The sequence below is a fragment of the Sciurus vulgaris genome (genome assembly GCF_902686455.1).
Source record: "Sciurus vulgaris genome assembly, chromosome: 5".
In the NCBI taxonomy this organism is placed as follows: domain Eukaryota; kingdom Metazoa; phylum Chordata; class Mammalia; order Rodentia; family Sciuridae; genus Sciurus; species Sciurus vulgaris.
This window is the reverse complement of record NC_136465.1, coordinates 111,047,335-111,069,236: the sequence shown is the minus strand read 5'-3', so window position 1 is coordinate 111,069,236 and position 21,902 is coordinate 111,047,335. Positions and strand designations below refer to the sequence as shown.

General features: G+C 38.2%; 1 protein-coding gene across 1 annotated transcript; it reads left to right on the top strand.

The window, feature by feature from the left end:
• Positions 1-3,652: 3,652 nt before the first annotated feature.
• LOC306660910 (olfactory receptor 8S1-like) lies at positions 3,653-4,582 on the top strand (the record flags this gene model as incomplete). The annotated part of the gene is made up of 1 exon (XM_079139644.1): positions 3,653-4,582. One exon carries the CDS (start codon positions 3,653-3,655, stop codon positions 4,580-4,582), a length of 930 nt encoding a protein of 309 aa, XP_078995770.1.
• Between the last annotated feature and the right edge of the window lie 17,320 nt (positions 4,583-21,902).

Genomic DNA, 21,902 nt, shown 5'->3' with positions numbered 1-21,902 from the left:
TCTCAACAGGACATGGAACATTCTCCAGGATAGATTACATGCTGTAGCACAAAACAAGTCTTAACAAAAATTTTAAAAATTAATATCATATCAAATATTTTTTCTGACCACAATGGAATAAAACAAACAAACAAAAAAAAATCAATGAGGAGAAACTTTAGAAACCACACAAAAAAATGAAAATAAAACAACTTTCTCCTGAACAGCCAATGGGTCAATGAAGAAATTAAAGGAAAATTTTAAAAATTATTGAGACAAACAGAAATGGAATCCACTATGGAAAACAGTATGGGGGTTCCTCAAAAGACTAACAATAGAACTAACATATGATACAACAATCCTACTAATGGGTATATTTCCAAAGGAGTTGAAATGTGAAATAGACATCTGTACTCCCATGTTTATTAAAATACTATTCATAATAGCCTAGATTGGAAATCAATCTAAGTATCCATCAACAGATGAATTAATTTTTAAAAATGTATTATATATTTATAATAGAATACAATTCAGCCATAAAAAATATAATCCTTTTATGATAATATTGATGAACCTGAGGTCATTGTGTTAAGTGAAATAAAGCCAGGCATAGAAGGATAATTACTTCCTGATCTCATTGATATGGAGAATCTAAAACAAAATCTGATCTCATATAAGCAGTGAGTAGAATTGTGGTTGCCAGAGGCTATGTGGTGGAGGGAAGGCTTGTCAATAGTGTTAGGAAGAATAGTTCTGTATTCTACTGCACAATAGAGTGACTAAAGTGAGCAATAATGAGTAACATTTTTTTCAAATTACTTGAATATAGAATTTGAATGTCCTTACCACAAAGAAATAATAAATATTTGAGGTGACAGGTATGCTAATTATCCTGATTTGATCATTACGCATTATTATAGTTCAATATTTAATGTCCCCCCAAATGTTCATGTATTAGCCAATGCAAAAATGTTCAAGGTAAACTGATTAGATTATGAGAGCTGTAACCACATGGATGGATTAATCCATTAATAAATAAAATATTTTGAATGAACTACTAGGTGGTAACTGTAGGTAGGTGGTGCATGGCTGGAGAAAGTAGGTCACCATGGGGGGTGGGGCAAGGGGGCATGGCCTGGACTATACCTGTTCACTACCCTATCTCCCCCCCTCTATCTCCACTTCTCGGTTGCCATGGGCTGAGCAACTTTCCTCTGCCACACCCTTCCACCATGATGTTCTGCCTCACCTCAGGCCCAGAGCAATGAAATTGGCCAAATGAACCTATGAAACTGTGAGCCCAACATAAACTCTTTTGTAAGTTGTTCCTATCAGGTATTTTGTGCAGAGAAACAAAAAGCTGACTAACACATACATGTATCAAAATATCATACTGTGCCTAATAAATTTAGGTGTCAATTAAAAATAAAATAAAACTTAAACCAAGTTAATAGCCTCAGTCTATGCCTCCAGGGAGTACAGGGCACCAACCCAGCTGTCTTCTGGGATCCATTCAGCTGCCCATCCCTTGGCTACTTAAACCTACTGGCTCCTCTGGTTGCTTAGACCTAAGAACTCTGTTTTGATAATATTCTCAGAATGGTGTGGAAGCTATGTGGTAGGGGGGAAGTAAATGCATGACTGGGAATGAGACAAATTGCTCAAATAGTTAATGGAGACTTATAACTTCTTGATTTATACTGGCTCTTTTCAGATGTCATGAATAAATCTGAGTTCAGAAATAGTTCTGAGAATTTTGACTGAGGGAATTCTCAGAACTTCAGTTCACAGGTTTCTTCCAATTTTTTCACAAATAACTCCCAGAAAGAAAATGAAAAAGGATTTGGATAACTGTGAAAAGGTTTCCTGAGGTCAGATTATTTGCCCCTCAAGGCAGAGAAGCTAGCGACTCTCTTTACCTGCACAAGACAAGAGGCAAGGTACCATCCCTGAATTCTCCTGGCTATCTACCTGAATTGCTTACTTTTATTTCTTTCCCCTCTCTGCACCTTTCACTTGCTTGCTACGGTCTTTCTCTTTGAGTCCTCTAATCGCCTAATTTGTTTCACTCACAGAGCAGACTATCACACCTACCCTTGCTCCTTATCTGCATTGTATTTCTCTGTTCCTTTGTTTTTCTTTAACTTTGTAAAGATATTAAGCAATTAAATTTAGAATGGTGGGCAAGTTAGAAATACAAGACTTGGGTACATTTAATCTGTGCTGAGCATTGTTCATAAATGATCTAACTGATCTAACTAAATCTCACAAACAATTTTGAAAACAATAATGTTATCCCCAGTGTAAATTTGGGGAAAATGAAAAAAAAAAGAGTAGTTAAAAGTGAGTTCATAGTAGAAATAGGACTATGTACAGTGAGTACATAGTAGAAAAAGGACTTTAGGTTTTTCCATAAGCCCATTTTCATTTGCTATTGCTGGATTCTCTAACCTCATCCCCAGAGCAAAATATAAGCATTTTCTGAGATGCTGTCTCTGAATTCATATTATGCAGTTTTCTTTATGAGCCATAGGCAACATGGTCCCTTTGCTTGGAAGAATTTATTCATCAATGTTATTTCCTCCCAAGCTGTGTTCTTTTATCTTTCGGAGATGAGGGATGTGTCTTAAGATGAGAATTGGAAACCTCTGTGGACATTGTGGGCAAACCATTACTCATGAGTAAAAGTAAAACAATCATTTGGAAAATACACTCTTCAGATTCTTTCTTAACATCCACATAGTCCCTGGTACAGTATTCACTTTGCCAATACAGAATCAAGGGAAAATGTTCATGATCCGGGAAAAATAGGATTCAATCAATTCCAATCTGATACAATTTCTCCACTTTTATTAAAGGAGTGAGGAGCATAGGATGAGCCTGAAAACTGAGCCTACAGTATTAAACAGTTATCCTGAGCCAGAGGTAGACATCTGGGAGTCAGAGCAAGATAAATTGATCAAATCCTGGGTGTTGGTGGGGAAGTCCAGTTTAACAGTAAAACTGCAACCGCATTACAGCACATTGCTTTGATCTACTTTCTTGTAAATATTCTTTTAAGTTTATCCTTTTAACATTTTAGAAAATATTAGAAAACTAACTTCTCCTTATGACATGGATGGTAGGGAGGGAGATAAATCAACTCTTAATAGGTTAGTCTGTTGCCCTACTTCCTTCCAAAGAAACTTGCTTCCACCATGCTCAATTACAGTCAATATTTATACCATCACCACCAAAAATATTTTTTCAAAATCTCTCTCTATCCTTTCTCCTTGTTCAGTCAACTACTCCCATTCCAGTGGCTCTTCAAATGAATTGAGAATTCTGGTCTCTTGAATCCTTCACGTTTTCATTATCCATGTCATTCATGCCTTCAGCTGTCCTCAGAACAACACAAGACCAAAATAAAACAGAACAGAAACTTGACAGCCTGGGTCACAGGGGGGGGGGAATGATCAATGCGGGCAGTGGGCTGATCTAATGACAGACATGGGGCATTTATCAAAGTCGTTACGGTGTCTCTACCAACAGTTGATGAAATTTGGATTCCATGGTCATCATAAAATAATATACTTGAAGTACAGAAGTAATACATTGAATAAGTTGGGAATAGATAGAGGGGTTTTAATATTTTTCTTTCTTGTACTCCAAGGGGAAGACCCTTATATTCACCATGCAAAACTGCAGTGCTCCCACTGAGTTCATCCTCCTTGGGCTGTCAGCTGATGCCCAGATCCAAGCTGTACTCTTTGTGCTGTTCCTTGTGATCTACCTCCTGACCCTGACGGGGAACTTCATGATGGTGCTGGTGATGATGGCTGATGCTCACCTCCATTCACCCATGTACTTCTTCCTGGGTCACCTTTCTTTCCTGGATCTTTGGTATTCATCAGTCTCTGTGCCCAAGATGCTGGAAAACCTCATGTCTAAGACAAAAACAATCTCTGTGGAGGGCTGCCTAGCCCAGGCCTTCTTTGTGTTTGCCAATGGGGGCACCGAGGCCTGCCTGCTTGCAGTCATGGCCTATGACCGCTATGCTGCCATTTGCCACCCTCTGCTCTATGGACAGATAATGAGCAACCAGCTCTGTGAGGGGCTTGCATGGGGGTCATGGAGCCTGGCCCTCCTGAATGCACTCATCAATATCCTTATGGCTGTGAATCTGGACTTTTGTGAGTACAGAACCATCCACCACTACATCTGTGAGCTCCCTATTCTCTTCCATCTCTCCTGCTCTAATGTCCAAACCAATATCACCCTCATGCTCTGTTCTTCTCTCATGATTGCCTTTGTAACCTTTCTCCTGATTTTATCCTCCTATGGCTACATTGTCTCCACCATACTAAGCATCAGTTCAGAAGCAGGCAGAAGCAAGGCCTTCTCCACCTGCTCTTCTCATCTCACGGTAGTGCTCTTGTATTTTGGCTCAGCATGTTTACGCTATCTCATGCCAGCCTCCGGTTCTCCCTTGGAGTTAATCTTTTCTTTGCAGTACAGCGTAATTACTCCCATGCTGAATCCCCTCATCTATAGCCTGAAAAACAAGGAGGTGAAGACAGCTGTAAGAAAAATGTTTGGAAAATATTGCCATCATTATAAGTAGTTGGTCATAGACACAGGTGAAGAAGAAACCTGAGAAAACTGAAGCTAAGATACATAGTTATTGAGCCCACTTGCCATCAAGGCCTGATGCTGTATGAAAACACTGGGCTTTCTCCTCAGCAATGCCATCTGCCTTGGTTGCTTTAAGGTTAATCCTGCACAGAGACAAAGCTTTGACTCAGCGGACTCTCTTTCTCATACTTTAAAACATGTTGATTTGTTATTTACTTAGTAGTGGACATTTGTTAGTTTGCTACCCTGAATGCTTTATACTTTCTTTTAATAACAGGACCTACTCTTCTTTTGGCAAAATTTCACCATTCCTTACATACGCATCACTAGCACTGACAAATATAGTGTCCTGCCCTCTACTAAAACAGGACTGATCACAGAAACTGGTGGGCTGCTCATTCTCTTACATTCCTTTCACCCAGTGACTGACCCAGGAGTGTGGTAAATTAAATGCAAAAGTGGCTCAAATTCTCTGTCTTCCTTTGCAATGTGACTTTGCAGCTCTTCCCATGAAGAGGTCTATTTCCTTGCCCTGTGAATCTGGGATGACCTGGGCTTTGCTTTGGCCAAAGAATGCCAGCTGAGCCTCAGATGGTCTAGCACATTTCCCCTCTCTTTTAGGCTCCTGCCTCTATTATGAGAACAAGCTGAGGCTAGACTGGAAGAAGATGAGAGACCAATTCACACTCACTTGTGTCCAGTGAGAGTTAGCAATGCTGCTTACCCTACCCATAAAGGATTGCAGTAACATGAACAAACTGAGCCAAGATGAGAACTAACAAACAAAAGAAGAAGGTGGTTGGAACTGAGACAATCTGAACATGAACAAACTGAGCCAAGATGAGAACTAACAAAAGAAGAAGGTGGTTGGAACTGAGACAATCTGAAGGCAGGGCCCTAGTGAGACTGTCCTTGAAACTCTGTACTGAGATCAGAAGTGGTCATTTTCTTATCCACAATCAAGCATTTTAAAAGATGCTTATGTCAAGAATTCAGCTAAATGCTTCACAGATTATCCCATTTTCAAGTTCAACAAGCCTTAAAGGTATTACATTTCAGATAGAGAAATAGAAATGTCAAGAGATGTAAAAACTGCCCAAGATCACAAAGAAAATAAATGTTAGACCCAGGATTTTAAGCCACAAATTCTAAATTGAGAAGCTAGGTTCTTAATCAGCATTTTGCTGCACATTGCACTTTTTTCTTAGCCTGTTAGTTGCCAACTATCCATTCTCAAAATATCCCTTTTTGTCTAATGAGAACCAAGGTTAGATTCTCTTGAGGGCATAAAGATCCAAACTGATATTGAAATCGTTTGCTGTGACTGCTATAGTACCTTTTCTCTCCCTCCCATTATATTATCTTACATTCTTTTCTTAAATTATTTTCTCAATTTTATGTAAGAAAGTCAGAGTCAATTTCTATAGCTTAAGGCAAAAGTATTATATTCTTGAAATTAAGGAGAAAGCATAATAGGTGACTACTTCATGGAAATGTGAGGGCATTTTAATTCATTATTGTGCCAGAATGAAACTAAAAGAATACTTCTAATTATATTCTATAATTAGAAAGAAGCATCTTCTCATATGGAGTGGAAAAACACACCTTTATTGTATCATCTATGACCACCTAAGGTTATGAGCATACTGAGAAGAATTGCTATTATTGACCAATTTATAGATAACACTGGAAACTTCAAGTAAGACAAACTTGTCCCCAAATTCTGGCCTCAATGATAAGAATAAACCTCAAGGTTTTCAATTTCCATGTGAAAATTTATCATATGGTGCTGATACAATGCCCAAACAATACAGATTATTGAGTCCATGACTTGCAACAAGTTTTGAATTCATTATGGCGCCTGCCTCTATGAGTGTTCAGAGAGGCATGAGGTAAGTGATGCAGTATAGCAGTTAGGTCATACATAATTGGGGGATGAGCCAGGAAAGTGAAGGTCTGGAAGAGGGAATTGGAGGATCAGAGAGGTCACTATCCAGCTCTGTCCAGAACAGATGGACACTATCCAGGGCAGATGGACATCTTGAAGCTTTGCAGGGATATATGGAGTCACACACATCTGGTGCCAGCTTAGGGCCTCAAAGGAGGAGCTCTCCAGAATGTGGGGAATAGTTGAAAGAATGAGTGTTCTGGCCAAGGATAGTACTCATAGAGTTGTGTTTTTATAATTTTTAACTATTTTGTGACATAATACATACATTTATACATTTACACATTTAACTAAATGTTAAATGAAATTATATAAGTAGCAAGGTCTTCTATTTTTTTTCTTTCATTATGGCTTTTCAATACTTTCTCTCACTCCCCATATACTTTATTCAAATCACCCATCATGGTAACTCACAAATGCTTCAGTGTATATCTTCAAGTTCTTTCAATCATACAGAATCACATATAGATGTATGCGAATATATGTGCTTCTATTTATACAAATATATAGAATTTGCTGTCCCTGTGTTTTTCTAGAAAAGCATATAACAAACACAGTTTTAAATTTTGTCTTTCTCAACTATTCCATGAAGAAATTGCTCCAAGTCAAATGCTGTATTTCTGCTTCATTCTTTTTTAATTGCTAGCATATTATTTTTATTGTGGGAACGTACAGTAATTTATTTGCTATTATCTCCTAGACAGGCAAGCATGTTTCTTCTAGTTTTGCCACCGCAAAAAATTCTCCAATAAACATTAAATATGCATTCTTATGTTTAGATTATTTTATAAGCATCATTTCCATGATACCACTGTCAATTTTTAAATATTTTTGTTTTTCTTTTAAATAAGCATCACAGAGGCATAACTCACATATAATATAATCCACCAATTTTGAGTACAAAGGAATAATTTTTTTAAAAAATTTTTAGTTGTTGATGGATGTGGGGTAAAAGGCACACTTATACATTGCTGGTGGAGATGCAAATTGGTACAGCCACTCTGGAAAGTGGTATGGAGATTCTTCAGAAAACTTGGAATGGAACCTCCTTTTGACCCAGTTGTCCCACTTCTCCGTTTATACCCAAACGACTTAAAATCAGCATACTACAGTGATGCAGCTACATCAATATTTATGGCAGCTCAATTCACAATAGCTAGATTGTGGAACCAACTTAGATGCCCTTCAGTAGATGAATGGATAAAGAAACTATGGTATATATACACGATGAAATATAATTCAGCCATAAAGAATAATAAAATTATGGCATTTGCAGGTAAATGATGGAATTGAAGAATAGCATGCTAAGTGAGATAAGTCAATCCCCAAAAAAACAAAGGCCAAATGTTTTCTCTGATAAGTGGATGCTGATACATACTTGGAGGCGGGTAAGAGAAGAATGGAGAAAATTTGGATTGTGTAGAGGGAAATGAGAGGGGGGAAGGGCAGGAGTAGGAAAGATAGTAGAATGAGACAAACATCATTACCCTATGTACATGTATGATTACATGAATGGATAATTTTTAACAAATGTAAATGTAGTAGTCGTAACCACCACCACAATCATGATGCAGAACACTTCTATTGCAACAAAAACTTCACTCAAGTCTTTTTGCAATAGATCTCCTCCCACTCCAGGATCCTTGGCAACCACAGATCAACTCTGAATGACTGTGGTTTTGCCTCTCCTAGAACGTCATATAAATGGAATCATAATAAAGTCATTATTTGTGTCTGGTGTCTTTCCCTCATTATAGTGATGCTGATACATCCTGCCATGCATACATGATCACTTATCTGGGTAAATCCCAGGAGTTGAATTGCTGTGTCTTGTGGTAGGTATATGTTTAACTTTATAAGAAACTGCCTACCTGCTTTCCAAAGTGTCTGTAAAATTCTATTGTCACCAATAGTATAGAAAGATTCCTGTTGCTCTTCCAATTCTCACCAATGTTTGATATAGAAAGTAATTGAAAATATTTTTAATTTTTAATTGCATAGTCTGCAACATTTGAGTGGGCATACAAAAATTGAATTTGTATTTAGAAACATCTTATGAAGAAAAGTCTAGGTCCAGATGCCCTTATGGTGAATTTTAACAAATATTTATAGAAAGAAATAATACTAACTGTAAACATATCTCTCAAAAGATGGAAGAGGAGAAATATTTCCCAATTTACTTTCTAAGGTCCTCATACCAAAACCAAAGAAGACTCCAGGCAAATATCCTCATGAATACACATTCAGAATTTCATAACCAAACTTTATCAAGAGGAATCTAGCAATATTTAAATTGGTAATACTTCATGACAAAAGATGACTTACTCCAAGAATGCAAGATGGTTTAACATCCTAAAATGACACAACATAATTCATAATATTATTAGATCACAAATGAAAAGTCTGTGATCATTTCAACAGATGCAGAAAGATTCTTAGATAATATTCAACTCATGTAGCTAAAAATAAAAGAACTCATCAAACTAGGATAATTTTTTAAAATTAATTTTTATTTTGATAATTTTTATTTATTATTCTAATTAGTAGTAATTAATTTTTAATTAATATTTTATTTGTTCTAATTAGTTGTACATGACAGTAGAATGCATTTATACATTTTAATAGATCATACATAGAGTATAATCTCTCATTTTTCTTATTGTACATATTGTAGGATCACATCAATCATGCAGTCATATGTGTACATGAGGTAATAATGTCTGTTTCACTCTACTATCCTTCCTACCTCCGTACCCCTTACCCTCCCTTTGCTCCTCTCTACCTAATATAAAGTAACTCTGTTCTTCCCTATCCCCACCCCCATTGTAAATTAGCGTCCATGTATCAGAGAAAACATTCAGCCTTTGTTTTTTTGGGTTTGGCTTAGTTCACTTAGCATGATATTCTCCAACTCCATCCATTTACCAGCAAATGCCATAATTTCATTCTTTAAAACTGAGTAGTGGGCTGGGGAGATAGCTCAGTTAGTAGAGTGCTTGTCTTGCAAGCACAAGGCCCTGGGTTCGATCCCCAGCACCACAAAAAAAAAAAAAAAAAAAAAAAAAGACTGAGTAGTATTCCATCTTAGAAGAGGGGGAGCATTTTTAAATTGTAAGTGAGCATATACCAAAGAAATCTGGAATTACTATTATGTCTAAGGGGAAAAAAAATCATTGAGTGTTCTACCTCTTAGATGGAGAAGGAGGCAAGTATGTCTGCTTTCACTACAAATAATCAGACCATAAGATGGTTTTAGCCAGTAAAATAGGGGAGCAGGGGAAGAGCATAAATTGAAAAGGAAAAAAATAAAAACTACCTTTATTAATAGGTTAATGCAAAAAATTTTTAGGAATTTATAAAGAACTAGTAGAACTAATAAGTCAATTTTGCAAAGTCGCAAGGTAAAAGGTACAAGATATAGAAAACTAAATTGTATTTCTATATACTAGCACACAAACCAAAGTAGATCATTATATTCAATTTATTAGACAAAGCTACAGTGCTTTCCAGTCTAGACTAGGCAACTGCCTTCATTTTTATTTAGGGACATTCAGGTGAGTAAAAAGCAAATTCTCGATGTTACAATAATTTTTATTTCTCTGAACACCAGTGATTTTTTTGCATATTTTTATTTTCCTGAACCATTTGGTATTGTGCTCTTGTAACTTTCCCTTCCTTATCTTTTGCTAATTTTTCTTTTGAGCATTTGAATTTTTCCTTTTCTATATGTAAGTATTCTTGGAGTATTTTATACATTATCTCTTTCCAATAAATTTGCTGGTAAATGTTTTTTCCAGCTCTATTATTTCTGTTTTCTAGACTTATGGAATATTTCCACCATCCAAAATTTAAAATCGTATATAACCAAATATACTTTTTATTATAGCATTCCAATCTAAATTTCCTAGTTTGGCTAAGAAGGTCTCCCTTACATCGTCATTGTATAGTTTATAAGCATTCTTCTAACATCTTTTATTTTATTTTATTTATTTTTCTAACATCTTTTATATAAAGATAAGATAATTTAGAAATTATTTGGGTACATCGTATAAGATTAAAGTATACTGCTTTATGTTGTGGATATATTCCTCCTCTGACAGACACATTTATTAACAAGAGTTTTCCTTCTTCACAAAAAAGAAATGATTTTTGTCATCTGTGTTACATGGTTCAGGACCTCTGTCCAGGTTTACTATTTTATAACTTGTCCCTTTCTTTATAAAACGTCTTAGTTGTTCTAATACCTGGTGAAAGAAATCTCAGCATGTGTTGTCACCTTTTCATGTCTATTCTCAAGAATCTATTATTCCATTTGAATATTAAGATTTTCTTATAAAAATATAAAAAAATTAGGATCCCAGATGAACTTTAATCTGTTGCCAATACTTGAGAAAAATTGATTTTAAGTCTTTTCAACCCAAACCAGAAATTGTTTCTCAATCTTTTCATGTAGTCTTTACTGTCCTTCAAAGATATATTAACCTTTTTCATTAAAAATTTGTCTTTTAAGAATTTTAGAGTTTTGTCACCATTCTGAGGGTTTTCCTTTTTCTATGAATGAAACTTAAATAATTTTATTTTTATGAAAGATTTACTTGACAGATAACTTCTGAATTCCTATTTCTATGATATGAAAACCAATTTCTAATACAAAAAAAGTCATTGAATGTTGTGTACTCAGTACAGCAGACACCACACTGAATTGTTCCAGATTCACTTTAATACCCTGCTAAAGTTCAAAGTCTAGAAAGCTAAAAAGAATGACCTCCTGACATGATTAGGTGTGATTAATTAGAGTATTTTATTTCTATGAATCTTGGCAGGGAGAGATGATTCTTTAGAAGCAATAACATCCTGATTCACCTTTTGCCTTCTAGATGGAGCAGGTGGTATTACAACAGAGACAGGTGTCCAGGACTCAGGCGATCAATAGTAGAAATGGCAGCTTCCTGAGTCATCAACTTCTTGCAGTGCATTAGCAGGATTTTCCCAGCTGAGACAAAGGCCAATACATTCTCAGTGCGAGGATTTTCACCCTGGAATCTGAAAAGAGAGTCTCTTCTTTTAACACTTCTCACAATTATTATTTAACAAAATATTCACTTTTAAATAGATTTTTCTTAAAGTAGATTATATTGTCCACAAGTAAACATTGGTAGACACGCTATCCACATCATGATATTCTTTTAAAGTCTTATTAGTCCATATGATTTTGTTTTTAGAGTCTTTTGGATTTTCTAGGCAAATAAACATATCAATATCACATGTGTATTTTACTCTTGTTTTCTGGTATTCATACAGTAATTTCATTTTTATTGCTGTGTTTAAAATTCAGCCACTCATAACAACAACTAAAAATGGCTATAAAAAAGATGAGAAATAAGCGCATTAGAAGAGACTCTCACGTGGAGGAGAGAAATAGGAGTAGACTGTGGGTTTAGAAGAAAATGAGTCAATGGGGCCTTTTAATAAATGACAATAATGTGCTATTAGCTAGGACATTTTGTTTAACTCAATGCTCTGTGTATGAGTTATAATTAAATCCACCACTCAATATATATTGTCAAATCAAATGTTGCATCAGAGCTAAAGAGGTAAGGAAGACTTTAAAGACTATTGTAATGGAGAAGAGAGACTGAACTCAACTCCACTGAAACAAGGCATGGGAATTTTTGAGCACTGATGTTAGTAGAAAAGTCCTGGAGGACATTATCAGGGAGGTCAATCAATGGGAGGTGTCCAGCACAATGAGTTATTTCTGAGTTTTCAGATGTTTTTCTCTGTGATTTGGCCATCTGTGCTTGCTAATTGGGATCTGTTTAAGTTAGGCTCCTATCCTCCCACAGAGACTGAGAGATAGGGATGGTTTCTCCTTTGATGTTTGCATTTCAAAGGGATGGTTTCCAGGTCCTTGAGAAAGACACTCCTGGGTTGTAAAACTGACAAGAGGCTAGGGGAATATTTACATGCATTTCAAAAAGGCAGAGAAATAATTTATCAATTTTCTTAAGTAAATGCTCTAAGAAAACAGTGATCAATGGTCTGTACTCAACTGTTTTTTAAAGTTAAACTAAGAGGAATGTAAAGTCTTGGTCAATATATACATATAAGAACATTTCTAAGATAATGGGATCAAAACAAGTATCTAGTTGGACTCTAAGGAATTCAAAGCGTTTTCTCAACTGTCTCCTAGGCTTGCAGGCTCAGAGGTCCACCCATTGGGCCATATCCAGGTCTAGTTGATTTTCTGAATGTTTCTGAGAAGTCTTTATTTGAATAACCTGTGGGCAAAATATTTACAACAATGACAAGAGTGGGGAGGGAAAAAACTGCGAGATGTTATTTGAGATAGTCTAAACAATTGCTCACATATTAATATATTGAGAATCAGTGCTACTCAAAATTGTTTCCTCCTTCCTTCCTTCCTTCCTTCCTTCCTTCCTTCCTTCCTTCCTTCCTTCCTTCCTTCCTTCCTTCCTCCCTCCCTCCCTCCCTCCCTCCCTCCCTCCCTCCCTTCCTTCCTTCCTTTTCTTTTTTTCTTTTCAGATCCAGAGCATGCAAAGCTTAGAAGAAACTAGAAAAAGTTTTGAGATCTTAGCCTGGAAGTTTCCTGGCACACTGCCTTGGCCTGTTTTGTGTTGCTATATCAGACTATTTGAGACTTAATAATTTATAAAGGAAAGACTACATAGGCTCACAGTTCTGGAGGCTGGGAAGTCCATAGCATGGTTTTGGCATCTGCTTGGCTTCTCATGCTGCTTCAACTCGTGCAGGAAAGTGGAAGGGCAGGTGGGTGTGTGCAAAAGAGACAAAACAGGAGGAGCAGCGTCCCTTTATAGTAAATCATTCTTGTAGTCATTATGGGCTGATTTGAAAATTAAGCCAGGCTGGCCCCATTTTGTTCAGGCATCTCACCCTGTGTAAAATCGCCCCCCCCCCTTTCCTCAAGAGCCCACTCCCATAGAAGCTCACACCTCTACCCTCAACCACTTGCATCCTGACCACAACGTCTTTGAACTATGGAGCTAGTGCAAGCTTGCCTTCCTATGTACAAAGGTGCAATTTCTGAGAATGTTCTTTCCACTTTATGAAATGTATCTTGTGATGATAACTGCCTCTCCCACCCCCCACTTTGTGGTTTTTTAGTTCTTATGCTGCTTTTCACTCCCAATCATTGTTGAGAGCTGTAGAACTATCTGGTTTCTGCTTCCTCAACCCTGGCCAGAATAAATTCTTTGTCTTTGCTGCAAAAGGATCCAGAGTTTTTATTTGGGATATGGGAATGGGACCTTAACATAGCAACTAATCCCATCGTGTGAGAGCTGAACTTACTCACTACTGGGAGAATTAACCCAGCTATTTATCCCAGTGAGAGGCATTCATCCACCATGAGGGCTCCGTCCCATGACTCAAACAACCTCCCTCTCGGCCCCAGTTCCCAACACTACATCATCGAGGAATTAAGGTTCTAACACACGAACTTTCGAGGTACACACTCAAGCCATAGCACACGTGAACTAATATATTTGTATTTTCTACTACTGGTATAACCGAAAGCTCAGTCCTTGTCCCTGATGCCAATTCAATAATGAGGACACAGTTTCTAGAAAAAGCAAAAGGAAGTTTTATTGCTTTGCTAGCAAAGGAGAAAACACAGGGGACTCCTGTCCCAAAGGCTGTGATTTTGCCCATCAGGAGGAACAGGGGGATTTTAAAGGAGCTCTTCAAAGGCTACATCCCAGTGTGCCCTCATCGGGGGTCTCAGGGTGACTGGATGGTGTGTTAACACTCCCTTGTTAATTTTTTTTTATTCATTTTTATTGTAAACAAATGGGATGCATCTTATTTCTCTGTTTCTACATGAAGTAGCAGCATACCATTTGTGTAATCATACATTTACATAGGGCAATAGTTTTTGATTCATTCTGTTATTTTTTTATTCCCCCCACCCCTCCCACCCCTTTTATCCCTCTATTCAGTCCTTCCTTCCTCCATTCTTGCCCACCTCCCACCCTGCATTATGTGTCATCATCCGCTTATCAGCGAGTTCATTCGTCCTTTAGTTTTTTGAGATTGGCTTATCTCACTTAGCATGATATTCTCCAACTCCATCAATTAACCTACAAATAACATAATTTTATTATGTTTTATGGCTGAGTAATATTCCATTGTATATATATATACCACAGTTTCTTTATCCATTCATCAATTGAAGGGCATCTAGGTTGGTTCCACAATCTGGCTATTGTGAATTGAGCAGCTATGAACATTAATGTGGCTGTATCTCTGTAGCATGCTGATTTTAAGTCCTTTGGATATAGGCCAAGGAGTGGGACAGCTGGGTCAAATGGTGGTTCCATTCCAAGTTTTCTAAGGAATCTCCACACTGCTTTCCAGAGTGGCTGCACTAATTTGCAACCCTACCAGCAATGTGTGAGTGTACCTTTTCCCCCACATCCTCACCAACACCTATTGTTGCTTGTATTCTTGATAACAGACATTCTAATTGGGATGAGATGAAATCTTAGGGTAGTTTTGATTTACATTGCTCTTTTTACTAGAGATGTTGAACATTTTTTCATGTATCTGTTGATTGCTTGTAAATCTTCTGTGAAGTGTCTGCTCAGTTACTTAGCCCACTTATTGATTGGGTTATTTGCAATCTTGGGGTAAATTTTTTTGAGTTCTTTATAAATTCTGGAGATTAGTGCTGTATCTGAAGTGCGTGTGGTAAAGATTTTCTCCCACTCTGTAGGCTCTCTCTTCACATTGTTGATTGTTTCCCTTGCTGAGAAAAAGCTTTTTAATTTGAATCTATCCCAATTATTGATTCCTACTTTTATTTCTTGTGCTTTGGGAGTCCTGTTAAGGAAGTCTAATCCTAAGCCAACATGATGAAGATTTGGACCTACTTTTTCTTCTATAAGATACAGGGTCTCTGGTCTGATTCCAAGGTCCTTGATCCATTGTGAGTTGATTTTTGTGCAGGGTGAGAGACAGGGGTTTAATTTCATTTTGCTGCATGTGGATTTCCAGTTTTCCTAGCACATTTGTTGAAGAGTCTATTTCATTTTGCTGCATGTGGATTTCCAGTTTTCCCAGCACCATTTGTTGAAGAGTCTATTTTTTCTCCATTATATGTTTTTGGCACCTTTTTCTAATATAAGATAAGTGTATTTATGTGTAGAACCCTTTCTTTATAGCCTCCAGCTTCACTTACTTTTGGTAGGACTTTCGCAAGTATACATCTTAAGTTATGTCTAAAAAACAAAACAAAACAAAAAAAAAACACTGTTTTTCCTTTTAGTTGTCCATGTAGGACTGTGCTCAGACTACACTCTGTGCCAGGTGTTTAAGACCAAGCTGGTCAAAACTGACCTTATTCCTATCTATGTAAGCTCAGGTGGGCTCGGTGGCAGGATCAAATGTAAACTCGGTGGGCTTGGCGGGCACAGTTAGCAGCCAAATAAAATGGGACAGAAAGTGGCGAAGCAAGCTTTGTTGGAATTTGGCTCTTGGATGAAATTCCCAGACCCCCGGGGTATAGGGACCAGAGTAAATCGCACGTGGCCCTGGCTGCCCAGGGTTTTTATAGACTGGGATGAGATGGGGTCCTGTTGAGTGACAGGTGGGTGAAGGGTCAGTGGAACTTTCCATCCACCTTGCTGTGAACTTTCTGGTCACCTTTGGTGGGCTGGTCTTTGTTCTGGCTGCTCAGCTTTGCCCCCTACAGTCGCCTAATTTTTGACCTAACAATCTATTCTTAAGATTCAGCTGATATTCCTCAGAGATCACCTTTGGGGATGTGTGTGAGGCCTCCTGGTTCCTTTATCTTTCCTCTACCAGTGGTACCATATGCCAGGATGGGTCAGGTCAGGGTCTGATGATCATACATGGCTTCTCTTGGAAGCATCAGGGACATTTCTGTCTCCAGTGACCCTCCTCTTCGCATATTGTGCACTATCAGCTGGATTTCTGATCTCTAGGGTCCTCTCAATCTTTCTGACTGGTAGATCAGGTGACTCACAGGAGTTTCGGAGCCCTTTCAGGGGCCCCGTAATTCTCTGTGTGCTAGCTGACCTTAATTAAAGGGGAAGGACCAAATATTAACTACTTCTTCCTTGACCCTTTTACTTCTTTGACTTTGGTCTCCAAGTTTTTGGTTTTAAACATCCAGCAAGACATTTTCACCAGCCTTAAAGAGGGAATAACAGGTTATAACTTCAATATCTATAATTCTACAGTTATTTACCCCTTCTATTTAATTGGGGTCCAAGAAACATAATTTTTTTATAATCCCAAATCTTACTTCGTTATATTATATCCCCTATTATTTTGAGATCACTTTAATCTTTACAACAAAAATCAATCTTTTGAGCACAACTTTAAATGAGCTGAAGTCTAGCCTATTTTGGAGCCATTCTAACATGGAGTAAGGTGGGAGGCAGAGCTTTATCTCAGGTAAGGTGAGGCTTTTCACAAATAACAATACAACATTACATCTGAAACATGAATCAAAGAAAAGCTAAGAGAACTTTTCATCCTTTTCTGTGGGAAAGTGGCAAAATGTTTTCATGTTTTACAATATCCACCTTTAAACAGATTCAGGCTCTCATTGTCTTTTAAAAATACACTTAAATTTCTAACCCAGTGTAAAAAGTAACATAAAAGTTTACATATATCTTATTGAAAACAGGTCCAATTACAGAACATGAAATTATATAAATTTCCAATTTAATTTATTATTTCTATATGATTTAAAATTACCATTTTAGACAACTTTATTTTGGAGGACACCAGCTTGGTAAAGTGCTCTTCCAAGTTTTATATTTTAAAATTTGCATACTAGAAGAACATGAGTGTACTCAATATACAAAGAACTAATAGTATCACCATTGCTCAGATGTCCTTATATTAACTAGGTTTAATTTTCACAGTAAAAATTCAGAATCCACAGGTATTTACAGGCTTGCAGAGTTTAGTAGTACTAGCAAAAATCAAGGATAGCCTTAAATTTCTTAGGGAACAGTACTAATAATCAGAATTAGGCTAAGTTAAAGCAGACAGATATGTCAGTTTTTAAATGGCAGTGTTGCCCTTTGATGCCAGATGCAATTATAAAAGAAAGCACATTGCTTAAACTGAAATGAACTTTCATTTTATAAACTTTTACAGAAATTTAGATAAGGCTCAGACAAACATAGTTTCAGGTGTATACATATCTACAGTCACGTATATTTAGGTTATTTGTGAAAATGAAGCCTACTCAAGATCTTAAGTCATCTGTTTCTCTGACAAGGAAAAACCCTAAATGCAATGGACATCACACTTTAATATTTTGTAGCTGTCAAATTTTACACAAATTGGCACTCATCAGTGTGAGATTTTTTAACATGCTGAAGAGGCAGAGTAAGATATCTGGCAAAGCTGACTCATGTACAATTTAAACAACTGTCCAGAGGAGAATGAATGCCTCTTTCTTAAAGGGGTTATTATTATTTTTTCCTGGCGCAATTATTTCGTCCTAAAACAAATCTTGGTTATGATAACATTGATCACCTTTCTCAGGGTCCCTTTGGCCTAAAAGGCCTTACTCACTTCTGGTAGACCTCAAGCAGAGCAGCTTCTGTTTTCTTTTCCTGAAAGGCACTTGCAAATGAAGTTGTTACTTTTTGGGTGAGTATGTTATCTGACATTTCATTTACACAAAAAATTATCTCCCAGAAGAGGGTTCACACAGTCTGGTGTATTTTAAAAAGCTGGGTCTTAAATCTTTTTTCTTCCAGTTTGCACTCAACAGGTTGGAACACAGGTTATTGTCATTTGACCAGACTTCCTTATCATCATCATAATGCCATCAACTTTAAGTGAGTTCCCCACTGTCAATTTTACCCAGAGACTCTCTATATATCTATGTATCTCGGGCACTCTGTCTAGTGAAGGACCATATAGAGATTGTTAGGAACCTCCCTCTTCAGAAATCAGCAGAACCAAGACACCAGTGCTTGAATTCATGGGGACTCAGGGAAGCCTTTGTATTTTAGCTCTGTTGGCAACAGGCAGGGCTGCACCCAGAGGTATCCCTGGTTAAATAGGCAGATCTTAAAAAGGGGAGATTATTTTGCCTCCAGGTTATAATTTAATAATGCTGGAACTCATTGCCCCATTCCTTGTGACTGGCATTTGTCATCTTCCATCCCCATTAAGATAGGAATGAGTATAATGGACCCCAGATAAGATTTTTTCAAACATAAAGGCAATCCTGTGAGACTAAGCATTCCAGTCCACTCCTTTGTCCCAGAGTGGAGGGGAAAATGGATATGGCAGTGGACCCAAATGGAGGTTACAAAAAAAATTCAGATTTAAGGACTAAAGACATAGAGCCAAATAAAAAGTCATGAGCCAATCCAATAGTCTTCATACATTCCCAACATCTGCGCAGCATAGATTCAACAATTAGCCCCAACGCTTTTTTATGTCTGTTCAGCATGGACTCTGAATCAGAAGCCTAAGTCCCTGAACTAGTATACTCAAGTGGAAAAGCTTTCCACCAGTTTTCCCCTCACATTACAAGAAGTTCCATCTTTTTCCCTCTCATTCAAAACTAACTTTTATTTTTTAAAAAAATTTTGTCCTTTGACACCATCTATGGATTTCATTCTTTGAACCCATGAGACAAGAACCCAGAAAGAAAATCAGTGAGGCCTGTAGCTCACATAGATTTCATTTATCTGCAGAAGCAGCAAACTGAGCTCTGTTCTTAAACTCTGATTTTATTCCCATGGGCAGAGAGTGACTGGAAAGCGGGGGAGAGGACAGGTCCTCTTTGCCTATTTCGTTATAGACCAGGCAGCTTTCCTGGGATTTTCTTTTTTTCTCTTTTGTCTCAGGACTGATGTCCCTGACCCACAGCAGGATGATTTGTAGCTGCCTGAGGCCAGGCTGAGAAATAGTACTCAGACTGTCAGTACCGGGTTGAAAAGAAGAAAAAAAATATTTTAAAAAATCCTCCTTTGTTGTCCTGCTATATTCACACATTAAAGGCAGCACCTTTGTGCATCCAACTTAGTTTTTGCCTGTTAAGACTCCTTATTATGTAATTGCATATATACCTGCCCATACAGAATCTTTCACTACCTTATCTCTGACAGACCAACTACCAACTGCAAGATTGTACAGTAATTCGGAAAACCATTCAAAGATCACATCATTACAGAAAAACATCATCTTTTTCTTAGACATGTTAACATCTATAGATGGCCCATTCAGCCAAGATCTTTCCCAAAATGCAATCTATAGGATTAACACAGTATTGCCCATGTCTTAAGGGGCCAGAAACAAATGCAAACAAAAAACATAGAGACAGACAAACAGAGAGGATCCCCAAACCATGACTGGCAGATGGGAACCTTTAAAACAGACCAGATGGGGGAAATTCCCCCAAGTTCCCAACTCCCACTTAACCGTGACTTCTATACCAGCAGCCCACAGATGTCCCCACAAAAAGGAACCAGATATTCCCACAAAGGGGAACCAAATGTGTAGAATCAAGGTCTCAGTGTGCACACCGGGGAGCTTACTGAATGACCAGTGTTTCATGACTTTACTGCATTCTGTTTCCTTTTTCTCAAAGTAGATCAGGATGGAGCAGTCCTTACGGTGCAGGGAAGGAAGGCAGGGGTTCTCTAAAGCAAAGGGGGCTCGGGCAGCTGCTGGTGAAAGAATGGACATTTTTTTAAGCTGTCTGTTTTATCTCAACTCCCTAAGGTTTCCCTCCCAGTAATGGGAACAAAGCCCTTAAAGCTGTTCCAGGAAACAGCCCCAAACAGGGAGTAAAAGAGTAAATTGAGCCAGATAGCCAGATAGTGCTCAAACAGTAGGATTACCAGAAACTATTGACCAGAATCTACACCCTGTTGTAAAACATTGTGAAATATGTTGTATGTTATCAGCAAACCCAGACCCCCTTTGGAATTTCCCAGCGACTTTGTTCCCCTTTTCCCCTTCTGTGTGCGACCCCTCCCGATGTGTGGTTTCTGCCTTTATAAACTTGTAAGATTTTCTGCTAGGGACTCGACTCCTGGACTCCTGCGTGAGTCACGAGTTGGGTCCCAGTGCACTGGAATAAAAGCCTCTTGCGGTTTGCATCAAGTGACGCCTCCTGCGGTTGATTGGGGTTGCCGTCGATCCGTGGGACAGAGTTGGGGTCTCCTTTTTGGGGGTCTTACACTGGGAGTCCGTCAGTCCTTCCCTTTACTTACAGGAATAGCTCCTCTGGTTTGACACGAGGCACACTCACCTGTCTCCTAACTTTCCAGTAGTGAGCTCTCAAAAAGTTCACCTTACATCTTCAGCATGGAAGTACGGTTTCTTGGAGAGCCAGGCCTTCCCAAAAAAGCCAGAACAAGGGCTGCTCTTGGGTTCCATCTAGGTCACCAAATTTGGGACGGAAAGCTTGGTCCTTGTCCCCCGTGCCAATTCAATCACAAGGACACGGTTTTGAGAAAAAGCAAAAAGAAGTTTTATTGCTTTGCTAGCAAAGGAGAAAACACAGGGGACTCCTGTCCCAAAGGCTGTGATTCTGCCCATCACGAGGAAAAGGGGGATTTTAAAGGAGCTCTTCAAAGGCTACATCCCATGTGTGCCCTGACAGGGGGTCTCAGGGCGCCCTGATGGTGTGTTAACATTCCCTTGTTAATTTGGGAGATATCCCCTTCCTAGATCCTCTGGCAGATATCCCTTTCCTGTGGAGCACAGATAACTCAGGGTAATCTTGTTCCCTGCCCCCAGGCTAGGGAGGGGGAGAGGGAGAAGAGGAAAAGGAAAACATGTCCCTTCAAAAAATGAGCCTCAGAGCTGTATTCAGAAGGTGAAGTGGATCACTGTTACACTGGCACCTCCATAGACAGAGTGCTCTTCCTACAGAGATTTGGTTGTTCTTTTCCACCTGCACGATGGTTGTTGAAACATTCATCTGACAGGTCAGAGCACCTGGAGGTGTTCTCCATTGGAGGACAAGAGCCAGCTCCTGGGCTGCTTGTGACTTCCCTTCAAGCCTTCCTCTGGGCGCCTCCCTTGCTCTGTGCTTTAGTCTTTGAGCTCTCCTACGTCTCTGCTGTCCTAGGGCAGTCACCCTGTTCATACCAGACATCTCCACTTCTCCCTCCTTGATCCAATTTGTAGTCCTCTATTTACTAACATTTTCTGATTTGCCCCCAGAATTGATTCTTCTTTTTTTGGTAAAATTTAGAGACTAAAATTAAGGCAATTGATAACATAGAAATGTAATCATAACCAATTGATTAATATAAGCCAAGCAACTGCACATTGGTTACTTAAATAAATTCTTAAAACTATGCAA